Source organism: Serinus canaria, chromosome 4 (genome assembly GCF_022539315.1).
Source record: "Serinus canaria isolate serCan28SL12 chromosome 4, serCan2020, whole genome shotgun sequence".
Taxonomy (NCBI): Eukaryota; Metazoa; Chordata; class Aves; order Passeriformes; family Fringillidae; genus Serinus; species Serinus canaria.
Window position 1 is genome coordinate 65,727,868 of NC_066317.1, and position 21,580 is coordinate 65,749,447.

At 43.4% G+C, this 21,580-nt stretch overlaps 1 protein-coding gene across 6 annotated transcripts; it reads right to left on the reverse strand.

The window, feature by feature from the left end:
• Positions 1 to 583: 583 nt before the first annotated feature.
• On the reverse strand, positions 584 to 19,021 carry RNF103 (ring finger protein 103). 6 transcript variants are annotated; one of them, XR_001992090.3, is made up of 6 exons: positions 18,676 to 19,013; positions 16,427 to 16,566; positions 7,005 to 7,120; positions 4,604 to 5,014; positions 1,701 to 1,985; positions 591 to 1,075 (listed from the first exon to the last, which is right to left on the reverse strand). XR_001992090.3 is itself a non-coding variant. In XM_018923682.3 (5 exons), exons 1-5 carry the CDS (start codon positions 18,899 to 18,901, stop codon positions 1,778 to 1,780), a joined length of 1,101 nt encoding a protein of 366 aa, XP_018779227.1. In that variant the 5' UTR covers positions 18,902 to 19,013; the 3' UTR covers positions 584 to 1,777. The 6 variants fall into 6 exon arrangements, 5 of the variants coding, with proteins under 5 accessions (XP_018779227.1, XP_009096867.1, XP_018779218.1 ...); XM_018923682.3 differs by having other exon boundaries at positions 584 to 1,985; XM_009098619.4 differs by lacking the exons at positions 591 to 1,075; positions 1,701 to 1,985 and having other exon boundaries at positions 2,995 to 5,014.
• Positions 19,022 to 21,580: the final 2,559 nt, after the last annotated feature.

Sequence of the window (21,580 nt, forward strand, 5' to 3'; positions counted from 1 at the left end):
CCCACCCAGCTGCCCCTCCTGTCAGGGAGCTGTAGAGAGCAATAAGGTGCCCCTGACAGGCTGAGCCCCCTCAGCTGCTCATCACACCCGTGCTGCAGAGCATTCCCCAGCTCCGCTCCCTTCTCTGGAACTCCAACACCTCCATAACTTCTTGGTGCACGGGCTGATTCCCACTCCGGCCTTTCCCTGGCACAGCCCCCAGGACACGCCAGGGCAGGGCTCATACATGCGGATGGCCACCCCACCCCAGCTGCCGGGGCTCTTTCGGAAAAATCCCGGTGGCCAGGCTGGCTCATCCTCACCCTCCTCTCCGCAGGGTCATCTGGCTGAAATGAAGGGACAGCTTGGAGCCGCTCTGCTGGAGCTCCAGCGAGTCAGTCCATCTCTTCACGCCCCGGTGCACAATCTGAGACTGAGAGCATTGGAAATAAATCAGTGATGCACAGAGTGCAAAAGCTTAGGAAAAAAAAAGGTGCTATTAACTTAATCTAAGTCTTTAATACCTTAGATTATACTTACCCTCATTATTTAATTACTGGAGACAGACTTTTTAATGAGTTACAAAAATGTACAGTTTCACCTTGGTCATCTTTCCCTTCAGAATTTAATGCAGAAAAAAGATCTAAACAAACTTTAGAAAAGAGAGCTCTCATTTTGGACTGAGCACCAGCAGTGGGAAAGCCAGTGCTAATAAAACAGTAATTGATGAACTCGAGAGTGACAAAGAGCTTTAGAGATTATTTAAATCCATCCTTTGTAATAGCAGCACCAAACATCCATTGCCTTTATTAAACCTAACAAACAAGTGAATACCCTCACCTCAGTGGTTTGACATTTTCTGTTTACAATTGGTCTCCAGCTTCCAGGCACGAGACATCAGAGAATAAAACAACACTTTAGGAATGTTTAGCATCTCAGTTAAGACACTTCACAAGCACTAGCACAACCCAGCCCTGCGAGGCAAAACATGTGAGCAGCGAAACCGCTGACCTTGTTACAGGCACAGTCTTTGCTCCTTTGCTCCCTTCTCCGGATGTTCAATTGTCAACACGTCAGGGAAGGGCTGTCTGAGATTCTGCACGGGGTAGAAAACAATGTTACTGGGATGCTTCTGCTGCTACTGACACGGGCATTTCATAAAATAAACACATCCAACTGCTTTTTCTGTCCTGCTGGGACTCTCAATACACTACGCCAGCTGCTCAAGATTCTGTAACAGATGCGTTGCCAGGATCTGCATCACAACAATTTATATAACCCAGACACAAGAGGACTAAACTTTCCTCCACAGCTACCTACTGGTCATAATTACCTGCTCCTGTGGATGTGCCCTCAGTGGCTCTCCTGCTAATTAAAACAGCAGTTTGGGTCATCCATCAAAAGAACAGGATGAGTAGAGCAACTGAGGCCATTAAAGCAAGTCTTCAGCTGTAACAGGTGTGCACAAAGGTTTGCAAACAAGGCTGAGCCAGTGCACATTAGCAGAGCTGCTGGGGCTGTGTGTGAGGGTGAGGAGGTCAGCCTTCATCAGCAGAGTGCACTCCACGAGCACTCAGTGCTCCAAGGACACAGCACTGCCCGTTTAGCACTCACAGCTTTTGGCAAATTGCCGAGGTACCAGCAAAAGGCTGCAGCGGGCTGTGATACAGCACCTCACTTGTGTGTGTCAGCACCTCAGCTACAGCCTTATTTATACTCACAGAACTTCTCCTTTCCCTTGGCAAGGCCTCAGTTCAGTGCAGATTTCAAAAGATTCCTGAAACAATGTGGATTTCAGCTACTCATGACAAGCACATCCGCTGTGCTGGTGCACAAATTGGAAGCAGAAATGATCTTTGCCCTCATTATGCCTCTCTGCTGCTCTGCTGAGGCTGTAATGACACAGACAGGACATGTACTGGCAGGTCTCAACTGGAATAAAAATTACTTTCTGGACCACGGGAGAGTTGCTGATACTGTGCCCCTTGTACCTCTCTGCTTCAGCCCTGGGAAAAAGGAAATGAGAGAGAAAAAAGGACTCAGTAAATTAAAAAGAGCTCTTCTGCTAATTACATGAATATCCTCTTGGGAACACACCTGGTGACAGAGCCCTGAAACATTTGTTAATAAAAAAGAACATGCCCAGGTACCCTGGACAGATGAAACAATGCCAGCAGCTCTGAGATGCAGCCTCCCACCTCTGTAAAGACACTGGGAGATGGGTTGTAACTGCAATGGGGAGCTGTGTTTGAATTTCCTATTATCATAATCTTTATGTCATTATCCTCCTTTCGTATTACATAGCAAGATTTAGGAAAGAAATAAGACAATTGAAAGTATCTTTCCAGTTTAGCCTTTTCCTCTACTCATATAATCTCCCACTCTTCCCCCCCCTTTTTTTCTTTCTGACCGACAATTCCTCTCTATTTGCAGCCAAATGATTTCTGAAAGGTACAACCAAAATCAGAGTTTCATATGGAAATATAAAGAAAACAACAGACTTTTTTTTTTTTTAATGGCTCCAAAAGAACTATCAAAGACGCCAGAAATCACTTCAGAATACCAGCACAGTTGGAAGCTGGCAATTTGTACTTTTACAAGCCACTTTTGTCACTGCATGACAATATTCTGCTTCTTCTCAACAGTTTACTTTGAGGCTGTAGAGGAAGCTACCCTAAAGTCTTCCTAGATGTCTGCAGATGAGGGTACTGGAGAGACAGCTGCTAGAAGAGGGTCTCCATCTGGAAAAGCAGTTTGTAATCAACTGGAAAACCACATCCAGCAGAGAAGCACCTCAACACAGCTGACTTATGAAGGAAACAGTTCCCAGTGAAACACCACTGCCTTCTCCTTGGCCAGTGGCTCAGAGCACTGAATTCCTGCATCCCTAGGAGATGATTTATTAGTCACAAGAGTTGTGTTATATTTTTATTTTCTTCACAGATAAATCAGGCCAGCAAGACATCCGTAACCATACACACAAAATATTTATCAAAACAATTAACATTACAAATCTCCTTTTAAAATAATTTATTTCACCGATTTCTTTTTAAATGGTACTGTCTTACAACATACATTATTCAACAAAGATGTGCAGAACAGACTCTAAAATAAGAAACACTTAAATTAAGCAATTGTCTCCGATTAGAATTTCAATTTCACCCACATCCCAACTTGTAAATGTTTGCTGGAATACATTTCTCTTGTAGGCTTGATTTTTGTGCTTACAAAAACAGCATCAAGTTTCCAGATGTTGAAGAGAACAAATTATTTGTAAGGTAAGTTTGCATTCAGTTCAACATACAAGGCAACCAAATGATTCTGTCATTAACGTTAGCATCATGTATATTTTAGTTCACTGCACTAACATTTAAACTAAAACTTCAAACCACATAATCTTTTAAGTGACTAACATTTAAAAGGCAAGCAGTAATATCCTGAAAGCTTACAAAAGACACGGGCACACAGCTAAGACGGGGGCTCACTCGACAAAGGCTGCGGGTGTGTGTATGGCTGCTTTTTTTTGTAGGATGCCCACCTGCAGACGGGACAGCAGTGTCGCCCGCCTGCCAGCCACTTCATGATGCAATTCTGGTGGAACACGTGGCCGCAGGGCAGGCCCATCAGCAGGCAGCCCTTTGCAAAATTTTCTAGACACACCACACATTCTGTACAGTGCAACATGTCGGAGGGCCAGGCTGACCAGTCTGGCTCCAGGTCACCCGCGGAGCTGTACGAGCTGTAGGACCTGGCTTTGCGTTGGCATGGCTCGTGGTGACAAGAGTGACAGCCACAGGAACAGGCATCCACACCTCCTTCACTGCACCTGTGACATGTGGTCAGCTCATCGTCCTCTGAGACTTCTCTGTCGCTGCTGAAGACCTCTCTGTTCTCGCTGTCAGAGTCACTTTCGCTGTCTGGAAAGGTTTCCAGCGTTTCCTCATCAGAATGGGCACTGAGGCATTGAAACCTCCACATGGGTAAGTTTTTTATATAATCAGTTGGTATCAGAGGGTGAAGCCAGAGATCGGGGAAGGCCAACCGCTCCAAGAACAAATCCGGGTCTTCATCCCAATCTGAGTCAAAAGGGAAGTGTTGAAACGAAGCAATGGGATGAAACAGGTAGCTGGTGTACCAGTCCCACAGGCTGGACAGCCACTCCAGATTATTAGCATTTACTTCATCCGTGTTGTTATTGCGCCTTCGCTTCTTCTCAAAGTAATCAATTAGTAAACCGTGGCCAAGGTACGTGCTGAGGAAGAGGGCTGGATGTGAAGAGTAGAACATCCAATCTGCCCTCACCCAAGAAGCCAAAGTAGTTGTGTTAGAGTACCTGAAGAGTTTTAAACTGTACTCATAAAAGCTGTCTAAGTAGGGTAGTTGCAAAAAACCTAACACTGGTAGCCAGGAAATAATTAATAGTGAATTATACGTCCCTAAAGTGCTTATAAGAACCACAAAACGCTTTATAGTGGCACCTTGTGTAATAAACAGGTCCATCCAAGCCATCAGATTAACCAAAACTAAACTTAAAACAAATAAATCATTAACTTCTGGTTGCAACGAGCGCAAAAAGGAATCCATGGCACGTAGTGATATAAATTCACCAGTGTTATTTCCATACCTGTAAATCCCCTCAGGAGTCCTCAGTATGTACGATGGTGTCTTGTAGATACCAATTTCTGCCATGTAACTTTTATTGTCCCAGTTTTCCACGTTGACAAAAATAAACTCTACTCTTCCAGTAAACTTTACACTCAGTGCAGAGAAGAAGGCCGGAGGCTGGTCGAGGTTGGCAAAGAGATAAATTTTCACCCGGTACTGGTCACTTTTGTTCCATTCTTCTTTTAAATGCTCAGAGTTGTAGATGGTTTTGATCCGAGAAGCAGCATGGGCTGTGATCCATTTGAAGATATGCTCCACTTCGATCTTGCGCCCGCTGTATTCCTTCAGCATGACTCTGCCCTTGGAGGTACTGGTTTGCGGAACTGACATAATGAGGGTGGATTTCAGCCAACCCCTCCTCTTGCAGTATCTACAAAGAAAACAGTACGTTAGATTCCACTTTCATAACCCCAGAACTACATTTCTATTCTAAGCCCAAAAATGAGACATGCTGAGCACCTGGGAACCCTTATAATAGCAGGAAATAAGGGTACCAAATATTCTCCAGAAAAGCATATTTATTCCTACAATATCTTTCTATCTTATGGGAATATTGTAAAGAGATGTGTATTCATAAAACAGGAAGAGTAACAGTGTTAATTTTCACAGGTCATTAAAGTAAACAAAGCCATGTAGCCATTGATGCTTTAGAACTGGATTTGAATAATACACAAGGTGACTCTTTGCTTTAAAGCTTTAGTACTAAAAGCTACTTTTCCTTGGCCTTCCAGGCAAGAAGAAAACCACTCCAGTGTAACTCAATATCCCACAGCTTTCCCAGTGCTTCCTTCCATCCTGGTTTTGCCAAACAGCTGTGGGGTGAAGTTGAACAGACACTGGCCTGTTTGCAGTTGCTTTAATGAAGCTGACAAGTGTCCACTTCCTACTGGGACCATCTTGTCAAGATGCAGACAGGCTAAGGGGTGAGGTGAGAGAGCTGGTCACAAAACCAGCAGAACAGGAAGCACACACATGATGCTGGATGATTTGGGCTAAAAAAATACACACGCTGCCTGGGAGGCAGATGGGATGAACCCCAAATCTGTAACTAAAAGGAGAGGCTCTTCATGGCTGAACTCTGAATCATGGTCCAGAGCATAGTAACTCTCACAAGATCCCTTCACTCATGCACCTTTCCTACCAATATCACTACACCAAATTATCTAGTCCTCCTTCAAGTAAATATCTGGCAAGCTTCAACAATCAAACTATGACAGAGCCAACAGGCATGCAATCTCTGAAAACCCTGCACATTGGGACCACTAGCCATCTTACCTAGCTCCTCTGTGGTTTTGCTCTGTCAACATGTATTTAGACAATTACAACTCCCCTTGGCAGGAATCTGAATGCAGCATTTTTAGAAAGAGCCATAAGATATGACCCTGCTAATAAAGGTATCCTGATTACTGCAGCATGTAGTATTCTCCTGAATTTCAGCTGCAACCTGATGAAAACTATTCACAAGGGTTTACTCGATAAAATTTCTTGTATTAAAAAAATGAATTAATTTAAAACATGGTATTTGATCAGAACATTAAGGCTACTTAGGAGATATGCAAAGAGAAACACTGCCAAATTTTTAAGATGTTCAAACACAAGATTATTTTGCATAAGCACCACAAAGCCTAAGAATTTCCTCTTAAGATTAACATTGAGCTTTCTGTAAACATTTAGGACTTAAGCTGCATAAGACGTGCACATCCATACATGCCACTGGAATTCTAGACAAAGTCTCCTGTCATGTAAAGCAAACGCCTCCAACAAAATGTTTAAAAAAAGCCTCTTTTTACAGCAGCAGAGAGTTATTAATAGCTTCTTTGGCTCTGCTCTTCTTCCTGGTTAGAAATCATATGCAAACACAGTGACTCTTGCACAGCACACTGTGTGTTGTCCAAGGGTGTGTGCCAGTTTATATATAAACATACATTTGTCAGGGAACAGGATTTGTCAGTAATTCTGGGAGGCAGGCACTGTATGCAAGGTTCATGCTAACCTGTGCTTTCCCCTTCCAGATGGTGATATAACGATCTAAAGCTGATCTATTCAGCTTTGTCCTAAGCAAGCACAGTTCCTTTCCCTGAATGCCTAGACTGGAAGGCCAAACTCTTCTGTTCATTCCTCTCCACTGCTGTATTATGCCCTCCACAGTCTAATCATGCATTTCCCACACGACACTTTAGGAAGCTGCAGAGCTGATAAATAATGTAATGGAGCATTCTGAGCAGACTTTAGGAGAGATAAAAACACGAATAAAGCCACCTTCTGTCACAGCTACTTTTACAACACAGCAAGCCCTGCTGCTAGAACACAGCTGAGCCTTAAGATACTCTTGGGATTTAGATAATCCTTTAAGGATATACCTGGGGTCACTGGAACAGTTAAAAGTGCCAGTACGTATGCCGAATCTCGAGACTTTCTTCACCATTTTCTCCCAGTGGACTTTACCCACCAGTGGGCTTCTGTCGTTTGCTATGACCTATTGCCAAAAGGAAATACCAGTTTAGTATCACTGTCAGCTTGGTTCCTGAAATAAAGAGCAAGTTTCAAGAAAAGAGAGTGCTGGTCATGCTTGATAGTCCTTTCCCTTCTTTTAGGGCACAGAGTATGAACGTACAACTGGGAGGCATGGTAAATGTCTTTGGAGAGTGAAGCACTAAGACAGAAATGTGGTTCTGCATACAGAAAGAAGTGCATTGTCATTTTAAGTACATGTTAGGATACTAAAATCAGTGCTAGTAAACAGGAACTTTAGTAAAATAACAAAACTATCATTAACCAGTTCATAGTGGGGGAGAAAGGAGAGGGGGTGCAGCAGGTTCCTCTTCTTTGTAATAAAAAAAAAGGACCAACATTTTATTACAATTCTCCCTCAGAACTTACAACATACCAAAGAAACCTTGTCTCAGAGCAAGCAGAATGAATGGGAATGCATGTACCTGGTACCGGATTAAACTGCCAACAGCCATTCCTGAGCAGTGGAAACTACTGATTAAACTCTCAGATAATGCCTAAGGATCTTGACTCCTTCCAGCTTTGCCTGTGACTCACTCTGCAACTTGATGTGACTGTTCCACCAACTCCAGTGTCCCATCTGCCATTTCAGGACAATCACTTGCTATGATATATCCCAAGGTTTAATTTGCTCTAACCCAGTATATTACAGCTGTACTTCAGGTTACCTCACTGTAAGCTTCTACTGACACAGATGACAAAGAAGCAGCATTCAACCTCTGACTTATATCTGTACAGGGAGGGGGAAAAACCCACAAGGAGAAAACTCTGCCAGCTGACAGGTAATTTTGAATGACATGACTGATCATGCACTATTCCACAAGCCATCACATTTTCTACTTTAGAAACAGCTCACATGCATCTGCAGGCTTACTGGCAGCCACTTAAAATATATTTTGAAATTAAAAATTGAAACTTCCATTTGTTAGATATTTGTTTACCCACCATTAAACTTATCCCAATCGTTTTCTGACTTAATAACCTCAAATGTCAGCTTGCCCCTAGAAGTTGGGCTGTCACCATGATTAACAGTTCTCTGTAGACATGCTGAGATTCAACCTAGAAAGCGTGTCCAGCCTTTGAGACTCATAAATATTATCTGCTTTGTGGTAAGTAGCAGCCTCACAGAATCTTAAAATAGAAGAATTCACCAAGCAGAATGCTCTGCATAGGGAAACAAAATGAAGTCTCAGACTACATTCCTATTCCACTAAGCCCAAAATGTTTCAATAACACTGGAGGTGAAAATCTAGGTAAGAATCCTTCAAGTTATTCTTAAAACACACACATCATATAGAAAAGCCTTTCTGATTAGATAAATGTAACCATCACACACTGAGACAACCAGCTGGGAAATCTACTGTATTACTGTATTATATCACCCAATGTGACTGAAGCTTTGGGTATTTTAAATTTCTTCTTTTCATGCACTTCAGTCAAGGGAGACCAAATTCCTAAAGACACCCTAAAGCCATACAATAGCCTTAAAATATCCTCAGAGCTACTATGGCATGATAAATGCATCCAATGTGGCAAGGAACCACTATGTTTTATTAGTAAGCACAGAAGTAAAACTTTGGTGACTGGATTACTCTTTGGTACAATTACTCACAGACTGGCTTCTTCCAAAACTGTGTGCATGTTGTGAAACAGTGATGAGAAAACGTTAATGTGTGCAGGAGGACAGATCCTGCTCACTGTTTCTTCTGCCTGGCACCACAACGCTCACTTTAGGTGTCAAGACAAAACTTTGTTGCAAATACAGTCACCATTATATTTTACACCATTATATTTTACCACCAGCTTAATTAATTTCCTATGAAAAAGTCTTTCCTCCTGGAGAAAGTTATTTTTACTGAAGAACAATGACCTAAGTAGCAGTCTGTATTTTGTAACTACATAGAAGAACCCTGCTATGGTTTTGCACACTGAAGTTTCCTAAAATATTTTGGGCTCGTGCTTTTTTATGTCCTTATGGAAAAAAAATCCAAATAAACATGTCCACTGCAGCTGCTCCTTGCAGACAACACCCACTTACAGCACTGGGAGTTCACCATGCCAAGGCAAGGAAATTTGGAAAGCAGTCACCACCTCAGTGCATGAGGGAGTTCAAGAAAATACTGCAGGTTAAGCAATCAAAATGTACTTCAGTTTAAATTAAAAATAACCTGCAAACACTTGTAACAGATTTTATTTTAAAAGTGTGAATTTTGATAAGTTAAGAAATTTAGCTTAAAAACCTGTGACTGAGGAGACTGGGAATTTGAATGTGGAAGAGGCCTGGAAGTTCTTCAAGCCCATGGTGTTAAAGCTATCAGGATTTTATATTTCAAGTAAGGAAAAAAAAAAGGTTGCCAAGTCCTGCACTTCTTCCTAGCAATCACTTCCAAAGCAAGGTTAGAAATAGTTTGACAATCTACAAGGATTGAAATAAAGGTCAAAAGGAAGAGCTATCAAAGAAAGATATGCAAAGAAAAAAAAGGTAAGGAAAAATGAGCTATTCAAGTTAGGCCACACAAAGACTATTACAAGCTGTACCAAAAGGTTTTTCAGTCATATGAATAAGAATAGAAGAGGGGGAGAAGCAGTAGGATCACCAAACAATGAAGACAGGATAGAAATGTAAGATAATTTTCTTTTTATAGGTAAATTAATACTGTGACTCAGTTTTCAGTGAAGGGGAGAGGTGGCTGGCCATGGACCAGTTAGCAAATTTATGGGAGAAACTACATCACCTGAAGGTGAAAGCAGAACTCAAATAACTTAATGCACTTCAATCAGGGTCAGCAGGATATCTCCATCCTAGAACTGTAGCACAAGCACACAGGATCACAGGTGAACCTGTGAAAATTTCTTGCAAACCCCTATCAGACCAATTCACATTTTAACAGGACAGTAACAAGTCTGTAGCTATATTTAAGAGCAAATGAAAAAAAAAAAAAAACTCCACCAGGTTTATTTCAATAGGATGCAAAACTGTAAAATTTTTAGAGGTGCAGAGACAGAGACAGTTGCATTTTCCACCTCTTTCCAGCATGCAACTACTAAAGATGTATCATTCTTGATTGACAGAAACTTTCCCTGAAGGAAATGAACTGAATTTCAAGAGAAAAAGGGAATGTAGTACCGGTTTGTAGTTTGGTAGTGTATCATGTATTATGCCCCATGTAAAAATTACATAAGAGCTACAGATAGGCTTTTATAGTGAGTGAAAAAAAAAAAGAAATTTTAAAAATGAGCAAGAAATTTGCTACAGCAAAAAGACATCAAAATGCCAGAAAGGTGCTAACAGATTTAACAGATTTACCTTAGAGCTCAGTTCAGTATATATTGCCATTAATGCCCTTCCTGTGGGAACTTGAAGTCTCCCAAAGCCATTTGTAGAAGACATAAAATTGGGAAGCACATCTATGTGGGAAAGAGGATTACAACACCATGCAGGAAGAGCTGCACAAATCTTGTAATGCAGAGTGTCACACATGAAATTGAATTCAGTAATGAACAGGGCACTTGGGGAGTTCATCAGTTAGAAACAGCAACGGGAGCAAACGCTTGGGGCTATCAGCTGCTCCACAAGGAAACACCAGCCATCAATATGAACTGCCTGCAAAACAAGCAAAGCCCAGGCTATATCAGACCTGACAAAACAAACTGGTTGATTGACCTCACTTACTGAGAGGAGTGTGGTTGACATCAAGATACCGTGAAACTAAGGGCAATGTCAATTTATGCCCAATAGGAACAAATTAGCCCTGAATACAACCAAGCCAGAAGTCAGACACACATTTCCAAGAAGAAAACAGTCAACAGGAGCATTTGAACAATTTACAGTGTAAGAGAGACAGCAAAATATTTTCTAAACACATATTTTACAGTCTAGCAGAAAGCTGAACTAGCTCATCAGAAAGGTCCCTTTCAATCACACACTCTATTTAATGTTGCAGAAATAAAGCCCAAGCTCCTAGGAGAAGGTACCTTTTAGGAGATCAGCTAACACAGATGGGAAACAAACACCACGTCTGGAGAAGCACAAACCCTCTCAGCTTTGTTTATTATTAGCTATGTTCACAATCTGTGACATATCACATGTCAGAGTGACAAGTAAGACAATGAGGGTAACTCAATTAATCCATTAATCATCTTAATGGGCTAAGGGAATCCAACAGGATCACAGTAACCCTGCTATTTAACAAGTTCATATCACAGAGTGGATTTGCTCCCTAACCCACACCTAACCCAGGCCAGGGGATCAGCAGGGTCTGAATTACCATCTCTGTAATACTGTAAATGCTGAGATTCCGATGATTTCAAAAGACAATGGAATAGGGAGCTTTTGCATTGGAAGAGTTCTCATGACACTGAATTACCCTCAAAGAGTTCAATCAAGAAAGTAATTAGAAAAATAGAAATATTTTTATCTATATGTTAAAGTAGTCATAGTTACGACATTATAGAACAGCCTTAAAGAGCAAATATCCCAGAGCCAGAAAGATACAAACACTTGGAAAAAGAGGACTAAGTCAGCAAGGCACTTTGCCTCTCTTGACTAATCCAAACCCAAGTGTATTGGGCAGGTGCATCAATATTGCAATAGCTACTTTATAGCCATCACGGATCCAGCTGCTCCTTAATTTCCAAGTATCTTTAACCATTCTAAAGATTATTTTATGAAACATAGATTCTTAAAATACAAGTGAAGATACAACTGAAATTGAAGAGGCTTGAGGAAGCCCAGCTGATGTTAGAGTTTGCTGTAGCAATGCAATATGCAAAGACTCCTTTTCTGCTACCCCTGAAGTACCTGAGCATGACATGATAACAACCTCACTTGAGCATTGTCCTGTTTTCTGTGCATTTAAATCAGATTTTGTTCAATTTCTTTCAGACAGGTACACAGAGATCTCAAAGCAGGTCAGAGGAACAAGATTTGTTCTCAGGAAGTTTTGAAGCTTGCTCAAAACTAAGTGTTCAAATATCACAAGGCATGACAATGAGTCAGAGAGGGGCAAAAGCAGAACAAACACCTCATGTGCTCCAGCTCTCATTATTTTAACCAATTCTAGCTGGGACAGCAAGTGTCAGGCACACCTGCTCATATCAACAGCACCCAATTTCAAATACACAGTAATAGTGACAACTTGGTTTTACAGCTCAGCCACAAAGACAATGACTCCAAGCACTCCTCAGCTCTGGGCACTAGGGCACTGTGACAGACTTTACACCATCAGGAAGAACAAAACCATTAAGCAAGAGACACTATTCCCTACTGCACACACAAAATCCAGGTGGTTCTCTCAGGATCAGTCACAGCTGCCTCAGTAAGTCACTCTTCACATAAGGAATACAGACATTTCAATTGGAAAAAGCCTGTGTAGGTTTGCCAAAGACAAAAGTGATTTCTAATTCATTTCATGAACTGGTAAGGTTGCATGAATTGTCTGTCTGCTTCAGTGGTTTCCAGTTTGAGACACCCATGCACTCCTGCACGGCACCTGCAGAGGGTAAATGAGCAGAGGAAACTCAATATTACTGTAAAGATTCCATGCACCACCTGGAAGATTTCTAGGGCTCCACAAAGATAAAAAGCTTCAAAAACTCTAGTCATAGAACCCTTTTTCATCAACAGCTATGCTGCAAACTCTGCTTCTATATTTAAAATAGATGTAAAAATACAATTAATTATAAATGGACTGGTAATTTACTTATTAGAAGCTTGGAAAAAAGCTCACTTATTCCAGATAATGTCAGTAAGTTTCTACACGAATGTCTGCACTTCTATTAATTCTGAGACATCTCACTTTCTGTTTATTATCTGACAATGTGTTAATGGAACTGAATTTCCACTTAGACTCTCTTTCCTAAGAATTCACAACTCATTCAGAATCCATCCATATGGACTGCAGATATCTGGAGATTTTCTGCCTTTCTTTTCCAAGAAAGAGATTGTGAGAAATCACATCCAAATAGGCAAGGACTACATCCATCACAGCACACAAAAATTAACCACTCAAAATTATGTGCAGTTTCTCCAGGGAGGTGAAGTGACCTATGCACTGATCTGGACAGTCAGTTATGCTGTCAGTTAAGTCAGAGATTGAGAATAAATGAGCTTCTGCTATGACTTAACACAGAAACACAGGCACTACAAGGACTAATCCATTCCAGCTGATGGTATTCTGCACCCTTGACTGGGTATGAAGTCTCAAGAAGAAAACTGAAACTTAAAATCAGCTATCCTGTGGTAAAGGGCTCTGGGAAAAGATACAAATACTGAATTATGTATTTTGAAAGAATTGAGTGTTTCTGCTTTGTTTCTTTTTAGCAAGAAGAGCTGATCACCTGGCAAAATTCAGAATGCAAATAAATATGAAAATCACATCCTACACGCAAGCAAAAGGAAGAACAAACAAACCATCACCACCAAAATGCTATAGGCACATCCCTTGCCCTGTAACTACACTGCCTGAACTACAAACAGATGCAGAATAGACTGCAGAATTTTATATCCATAACAATGCCCTTTGCAGTTCTACCAGACACAATCAAAATGTCTGTCCTCGTACTTCAATGCCAAGAAAAAAGTTCCCTTTTTTTTTCTCTGCCACTATGTTATAGTAGAGACTTTTAAAATAAAAATATACATTCATTTAGATTTTACCTTCATTCAGAGGGGATTTTTTTCTATAGATAATTTTCAAAAGCCATAAGGACTACAGTACTGTTGGATGTGACAGGCTTCTAGAGACTAACCAGAGCCTGGAAAAGTAAGAATGTACATATAACTCCCCTAACCAACAAGAGAAGCAGCTCCAGAAACTAAAAGCCACCCTCCCTGCAGCCAAAGAAGTGCACAACAGCAGCTGGCAAGCAAGAAGAATGGCATAAAAGGAAAGGTGATGAGATCATGAGCTAATAGAAGAAAGAACATGCTGCTGTCTGTGGCTCTATGGAAGTGCCACACAGGAGCTGTGAACAGCTACACTGGTAAACAAATTACCACTGGACCAGGATGCTTTGCATGTGGATTTCCAGAAAATAAAGAAACAAAGCCACAAAACACTGATTTCTTCTGTACTGGCTTTGACTTTCTTCAAGGAACTCATCTTGCTGACTCTAAATGATAAACTTGCGCTTCAATTTTTGTCAAACGTGTCAAGAAATAATAATTGTTTCTTTTTTTTTCCTTTGATTCTCTGGAGACAGTGATGGCTATCACACTCCCAGCCTATGCCACACCAGAAATTTCATTTATATGAGCTGGAAAATAAAAATCATCTTCAGGTCTCAGTCCTCTAATACATCATCACAAAGTGTTCAACTCAAGCAACAGCCACTGTGCCAGCTGAGGCAGAACTGCTCCTCTCCCTCTGCTCCTTTCCAGCAGCCCCCAGAGAACAGGGATTCAGGGCTCAGGATACTGAAAAGGATCTGGAGATCCTTTCTGCTTCCCAGCCAGCAGCAACAGAGCAGGGGAATCTCTGACCTTGCCCATGGTCACCAAACCCATCCTCGCTCCCCTGCATGAGCATTGAGCTGGTTAATTAGCTGGAAAGTTTCCACAGGATTCCAAACAGCAAAGGAGGATGGGCAAGGGAGGGAATCAAGAGCTAGAACTGGGAAATGATGGTAAAAACCAGCTCTGCAGGGATGAGATCAAAGAAGAGAGGGAAAACCTGTGAAAGGACACGAAGAATTCAGCACAGGAGTTATCTGGACAGGAGCTGTGGTGGGGAATGGAGCAAATGAAAACTCAAAGTGATGAAAACTCGAAAAGCAAGAATGAAAAATAGAAATTCAACATCTCTTGTGGTTTTTATTGTAGAGAAATAGACAAATAGTGTTCAGCAAGTAAATTATTCTGTAAATTCCACTATTTTTTTTTCCACAGCTATTGTGACCAACAGAATAGCTGTGCAAATATTCCCAGAATGATGACAACATTCATCACACTGGAGATATCAAAACACAGCCTATCTGACCTGCTATTAGGATGCTAGTGGAAAATCCATTACAAATAAAATTCTGCAAGCAAAAGACAACAGAGAAATATCATATTTCACCCTTCTGAGCTGCACAGGGAGGAGGGAAGGTTTTTCACAGCATATTCATGCTAGTATTTGTCAGCTAGCTTGGGGACATGTAAACTGCCTTTCAACACTCTCCCTCTGCTTGAAGAATACCCTCCTGCATGATTTAAACCTCAAACTTGGATTCAATGAACTCCAAATGTATCCTTCCCAAAACACAAAGGCCATTCCGAGTCTGAAGGTCATCTGTCCACTTTCTATTTTGGGATGAGATCTGATGTGGTGGCAGTACAGGTCTAATAAATAGATTATGAAGATATAATGACTTCCTGTTAAATAGAAAACATTAAGTGAGACCAGACAAACCAGGTAGGAGCTGTCAACGGAACAATTAATTGTCTGGTGGGGAATTCACCTGTGTGAATTCCACCTCATGTGGCTGTTAGGAGGAAACTTATGCCTTAAAAAACACCCTCTTGTCAACAAATAATTTCTACATTTTGGTCTAGGTTACTATGTTCTCAGGAATGATGAATAATTGCTTCAGAATCCTATTGGAAAAAGTCTGTCTTTATTTTCCTAAATGATCTCTTGTTCTCATGCAACCCTTGGAAAACAGACTGTAAAACTGCTGGGCAAAAAAGGCTTGGGAGAAGGTTAACTTGAAGCTACTGGAATATGTTGCAGAAGCAGCCTGCTAGCATGGGAAGTTGGCAGACTGAGATCCTTCCTGCCTTTGTGAAGAGCCAACAGAGACTTTACAAGTGCTCTAAGCCCCTTAGACAAGCAGAAACTTAAACTGGTTTGGTCTGAGCATGCAATGCAACCAAAGGGAAGGGCAGCACCAGGAGCCTGTGCCAGCTGGGAGCATCCGTACTAATGCACCTACTTCACCCATTACAATGCTCTCACAAACCCAGGGCCAAGAACTTGCATACTCTGTGTACTTCAGTGTGTGCTGCTCTGCTTGTTTTCTGGTTCTAAAATGCCTGCATTTCAAAAAACAATCCAGAGAATAACAAGCGCTTTTTTTTTTCCCCTTCCTGTCTGTATAGGAACTCTGGCACTTCCAGCCTTTCTTGTTTTATTCCTCTATTCCTCATCTCCCGGATGAAGTTTATCTTTGTCACCATCTCCCTGTTACACATTTTTACAACTAGTTAATTACCCTTATAAACTCCCCCTTTGAAACACATTCTGTGTGTGATCAATATATATTAAAATAAAAGGTCAAATTTATATACCTGTACCAGCCAGATCCCATCTTTTGTGTCTTCTACAAGCTCATAGAAGTGCATTTCACCACTGAAGTTTGTACTGGAAACTGATTCAGAGGCCTCTTCCTCCTTGAGAGCTGAATAAAGCTCTCCTTCCATGAGGTCTCCTGAAAAAGAGACGATTAGAGAAATTCAATTAAAATGGCACTGGAGAAAGATTACTTCATGAATTCTAGTAACAGTTTAACTAACTATATTTGCATGGTTGCTCAGAGAGCCTTTTCAGTACAAAGGTAGCTAAACCTTAAGTTGTTACTATAATTCTATCTCTGGTGACGTGACTGTGAACAATTTGACTTCAGTCAGACCACAGAAGATACGAATGCTCTGTTTCTGATTACACAGATGCACCATGCATGCATGAGCACACAAAGGAATAAAAGAACATCTTCTAAGGCTCATTCTCTGCAAATATCAATATTCAGTGGCTGAGAGCAATTTTAGTCGATACATCTTTGCTTTCATTTCACAGGATTGTGATTTTGCAGCAAGCAATTTCTTAACACGGATAATTCACACAGACTTCCAGAATGTCAATCATTAATTCTGGACCAAAACCCAATGTTTGTAGTCCTGTTGCTAGTAAAAATCTCAGGCAGAATAATTCAGCTGTTGGCTTTTGTTTGCATAGTTGGGAAAAGTTCCCAGGAACTCCAAATGCAGCGACATAAAAAGCTCACGGTAAAATCATCTGATGATGTTTCCTTCGTAATCTCATTTCCTTCTCATGTTTTGTTTCACAATCATTACAAACACTGTTAATGACAACCTGCACTCTAGTAACTAATCTACTAAGCTTTAAGAAATGAGGTCTTGTCCAAAACCAGTTTCCTTAAAAATATAAAAATAAGTGCAACGGCTGAAACCCTTTAGGGGTTTGCAAAAATATTCATAAAATTTAGAGGGGGAAAAAAAAAAAAAACCAAAACGCAACCACAGAAGAATGCTGCAAAGCCTGCTGGTATGAGAAGTGTTTCCATGACATTTGAAGAAGTTGGTTAATACAGCTTGTTTGGAGCTAAACACTTCCCTGAAGCATATGCAACCCAAACAGCATGACATCATGAAAGTACCTGACAGCCAAGGAGTGAAAGTGATTGGAAACAAAAGTGAAAGTGCCTAATGCTTTTTGCTGTTGGAGCAGCAAAGCCAATAAACAACATAAAAACATAAATAAACAATGAGCAGTAACAACAAAATAGATTTACATGCCCAGGATTAATATCAATTATTTAAACCAACATTTTTAAGGTTATCTGGCAGACACTACAGCCATACAAATCCTTCTCCCTCTCTGTCCAGACATTAGAGACCCTCACTGCCTATCCTGACTGCTGGGATTTCTCTCTCGCCTGGATCAGCCCTTCCATCATTGATTTAAAAGCAACTACTCACATTTTCCTGCTTGGCTGGCATTACAGCTATTACATCAGCCCCATCTCCCAGTCCTTGGGGCCAGCTCCCTCCGGCTGCTCCAGGCAGCATCCTTACTTTCAGGATACTTCTGCCATTCTTACATCGCCACTGCTCTTCATCAGCTCCGAGAAGTCCATCTCCTTCACCTGGTTCTCCTTACTTCTGAAATGCCTCCCTGCCTTTTTCCGAGCTGATTTTTGTACGCAGGAACTAGTTCTGCTCCCCTCGTATAAAACCATCTCAACCCTGGGTACCCATCCCTTGTGCTCCTCAGCTATGAAATCATTGCTTTCCTTGGGGCCCATCTTGATAACCGTACCTGCAACAAACCCAGCAAACGGCTGGCAATACACGGGAACAAGCTGGCCCCAGCTGTAAACAGTAGCCTACTGCAGCTATTTGGAGTCTCTCCTCCTCGTTTTTCACGGCGGACGACGTTGGGTCGCATCTGTGCCACCCGCACTGACCCGACCGCCCGCAGCGGAACTCCCGGGGAAGGGGAGGGGAGGGGAGGGCCGGCAAGGGAAGGGAAGGGAAGGGCCGCTGCTGGTGCCCCGTCCAGCGCAGGCCTTTCACTCGCTCGGGCTCACAACGCCGCGGGGCTGTGACCGTCACCCCCCGGGGTCCCCGGGCTCCCTCCACGGATCCCCTTGGTGGGGGGGGTCAGCTCGCTCCCCAAACCCGCCCTGCCGAGGGAAGCAGCGCCCGCGTCTCCATCCAAGGGCGGCCAGAGTCCAGGCGGGGGTGGCCGGGCACCGACCTTCGTCCGTCCCCCCGGGTCACGGGGCAGCTCCGCGTACCTGACTTCTCCACCAGCTCCCGCACATCCTTCTTCTCGGGTAGTCCCGAGTGCCCCAGCCCGCGGCACTCCAGAATGGTCCGCAGCTTCCTGAAGCTCAGCGCCACCGGGTCCACCAGCTGCGTGGCGAGGAAGCCGCTCTCGTACCACGCCACGGCCTCGAACACCCGGGCCAGCACGAAGAGCGCCAGGAAGTAGAGCAGCAAACAGCACAGCTTCACCCACATCTTCCCGGGAGCGCCGAGCCGGAGGCCGGGCTGGGGAGGGAGGGAGGGGAGCGGGGGCTATCAGGGGAGCGGGGCCGCGGCCCCCCCGCCTCCCGCCCGCCGCTGCCGCTGTCCCCGCCCCGGCGGAGCCGCGGAGACATAACAGTGACGTGAACAGCCAGCTCCGCCCCCCTGCCCCTTTTTCCCCTTTTCCCCCTTCCCCTTCTCCTCCTTCTCCTTCCCCCCCGCCGTGATTCAGCACTGCGGCCCGACCCCGCACCTCCGGGCTCTGGGGGCGGTCGTATCCCTGTCCCCGGCTGCAACTTTGGACCCTGCAGCTGCGCTTTGCTGCGAGAAAAATAATATATAAATACCTCGGATACCGGCGAGGGAGAGGGCAGGATCCGACTCGGCCGATGCTTTTCATTTAAAAAAAAAAAAAAAAAAAAAAAATTACAGAGCCAGAACTGGGGGCCGGTATTTGCCGGGTCAATCTGTTGGGGCAGTTTTAGGGCAGCTTAGTGGACGAAGTTTATTTGGATTCGGGCTGCTGGGTGTAGAGATGATCCCTCCGCTCCTCATTCCCGCACGCCAGTCCAGCTCCCAGCCCTAGGCTGGCGCGAAAGCAAATTCCAAAATTCCTCAGTGAGATTCATCTGCGCGGCTCCGAACTCCGACTCTGCGGCTTGGCCTCGGCACTCGGGTGCTGGGAGCTTGTGCCAAAGTGACAGCCAAAGGCAAACTTAAGCTGCACCCTGACTTCGGACAAGGGTTTAAGTTGGGGCTGTGCTCACATTGGAAGCATTTTGGAGCACAGCAGGGGCCCTGCTGAAGTGGATCTTCGAAGAACCATGCCAGGCTGTACAAGAAGTGTTGGCCTGCAAAAATACAATTTAACCTGCTACAAAAAACATACTAAAATCAAGCTACTGCGTTGAGATGAAGGCTCTCCTCTGAAAGAAACTCAACAGTGCTTCTGTATATTCAGTTATTTTAAGAATCCATAATTTGCATGAAAATTGGCAGCTCATACAGATGAGCACAAAAATAGCACAGCTTAAATTTAAAAACACTGAGAACCCCCCAGAGTGTACATGCTGTAATTCTGTACTATCCATTTTCAAAAAGGCACACTAATATTGATCTGGAAAAAAAGCATTTAAATCACTTTACTCCTCAGAGACTTTAAAACACATTTAAAGGTTTCTCAGTGTGTTGATATGATTTTTAAATGAAAAATCTCAACAATTCATGTTCAGCTCATTCTGTGACATGGCCAACACAGCCTCTTCCAGAAGAAAATTCATGACACTGTTCTTCAGGAATGGGCTCCTTTTGGCTCTTGAAAGGGGAAGAGTGGAGGGATTGCAGATGTAGCCCCTCACAAAGCTCTTATGGGCTGGTAAGTGTTGTGCCCTTCCACTGGGACTCACATACAACTTTATTCTTCAACATTTCTTTTGGGAAAAGATAAAAGTGGACTGCAAGCCTTGTATCTGCTGGTGCTACTTTGTTAAATACAAAGCGATTTCGGCAGCTCCGCTGGGTTTGCAGCATGTCCCGGGTGGCAGGTCCAGGTGGGACAGAAGGTCCCAGAGGCACAGCCCGGCAGAGGGGCTCACAGAGTCCAGGTGGGACAGAAGGTCCCAGAGGCACAGCCCGGCAGAGGGGCTCACAGAGCCCAGGTGGGACAGAAGGTCCCAGAGGCACAGCCCGGCAGAGGGGCTCACAGAGCCCAGGTGGGACAGAAGGTCCCAGAGGCACAGTCAGGTGGAGGGGCTCACAGAGTCCAGGTGGGACAGTAGGTCCCAGAGGCACAGCCCGGCAGAGGGGCTCACAGAGCCAAGTGCTTCTCTCTCCTTCCCAGCCACTGCAGCCTGGGAAACTTGCCCTGCCTCAGCCAAGGCCCATCTCCCTAATGAGCAGGTGGCAAAGCATTGGGAAGATGAATCCTTTGCCCTTGGCAAAAGCCAAGGGAGTGGCTTTGTCCCTGCAGCTGGTGGAGCCAGGGGACAGCCAATAAAACATTTCCCATCACCTGTCAGAGGGCCTCAGGCAGGCTCTGAGTCCAGGAGTGCCCCAGGAACAGGGCTCTTTTCCAGAAGCTTTATGAAGCTATGAAGCTTTTTTTTTTTTTTTTGCCACTTTTGCCTGATTTCTCTACCTTTTGTTTCAAGTGAGTGTGAAGTAACTCCCACACCTGCGAAGTGATGGTAGGAGTTTGAAGAAGGACTTTGTATATTTAACTTCACTTACAAAACATTGTTGGGTTGGGGTGGGGTTTTTTGTTTGGTTTGTTTTGGGGTTTGTTTCTTTGTTTTACATGAGCACCTCAGACTCTACTCCAGGAGTTTCCTTTTATTCTCCCCAGTCATTTCTTCAGGGTGCCCTGGCTTCCCCTGGCAGGAAGGCATCTCACAACAATGACTCGTCCACGCTCACAGCTGAACTATTTGCAACACCAACTGCTGGGGAGGCTGTCACCAGCGCGTCATATCCGAGTGCTCATGGCCTGAGCTCAATGAGGCCCCTGCAGAGACAAAGCCAATCATCTGCCAGAACTCAAAGCTCTGGAGTCGTTTCAGGGTTATTTCAAGCCAGTACTCAAAATCCCCCAAAACAACCCAAAACAAAGCAGCTGCCAACACTGAAGCACCAGGATGAGGGGAGGATACAACCAAGAACTGCAGCTGAGGAGTT

What these genes read in the sequence shown, in the direction of transcription:
- RNF103 (XM_009098619.4), bottom strand. Translation starts at nt 18,901, where the DNA reads ATGTGGGTGAAGCTGTGCTGTTTGCTGCTCTACTTCCTGGCGCTCTTC. An exon ending in ATGGGATCTGGCTGGTACAG is followed by an intron (nt 7,121 to 16,426) that starts GTATATAAATTT and finishes TTTTGGCAATAG; the next exon opens with GTCATAGCAAACGACAGAAG. An exon ending in AACTGTTCCAGTGACCCCAG is followed by an intron (nt 5,015 to 7,004) that starts GTATATCCTTAA and finishes TTTTCTTTGTAG; the next exon opens with ATACTGCAAGAGGAGGGGTT.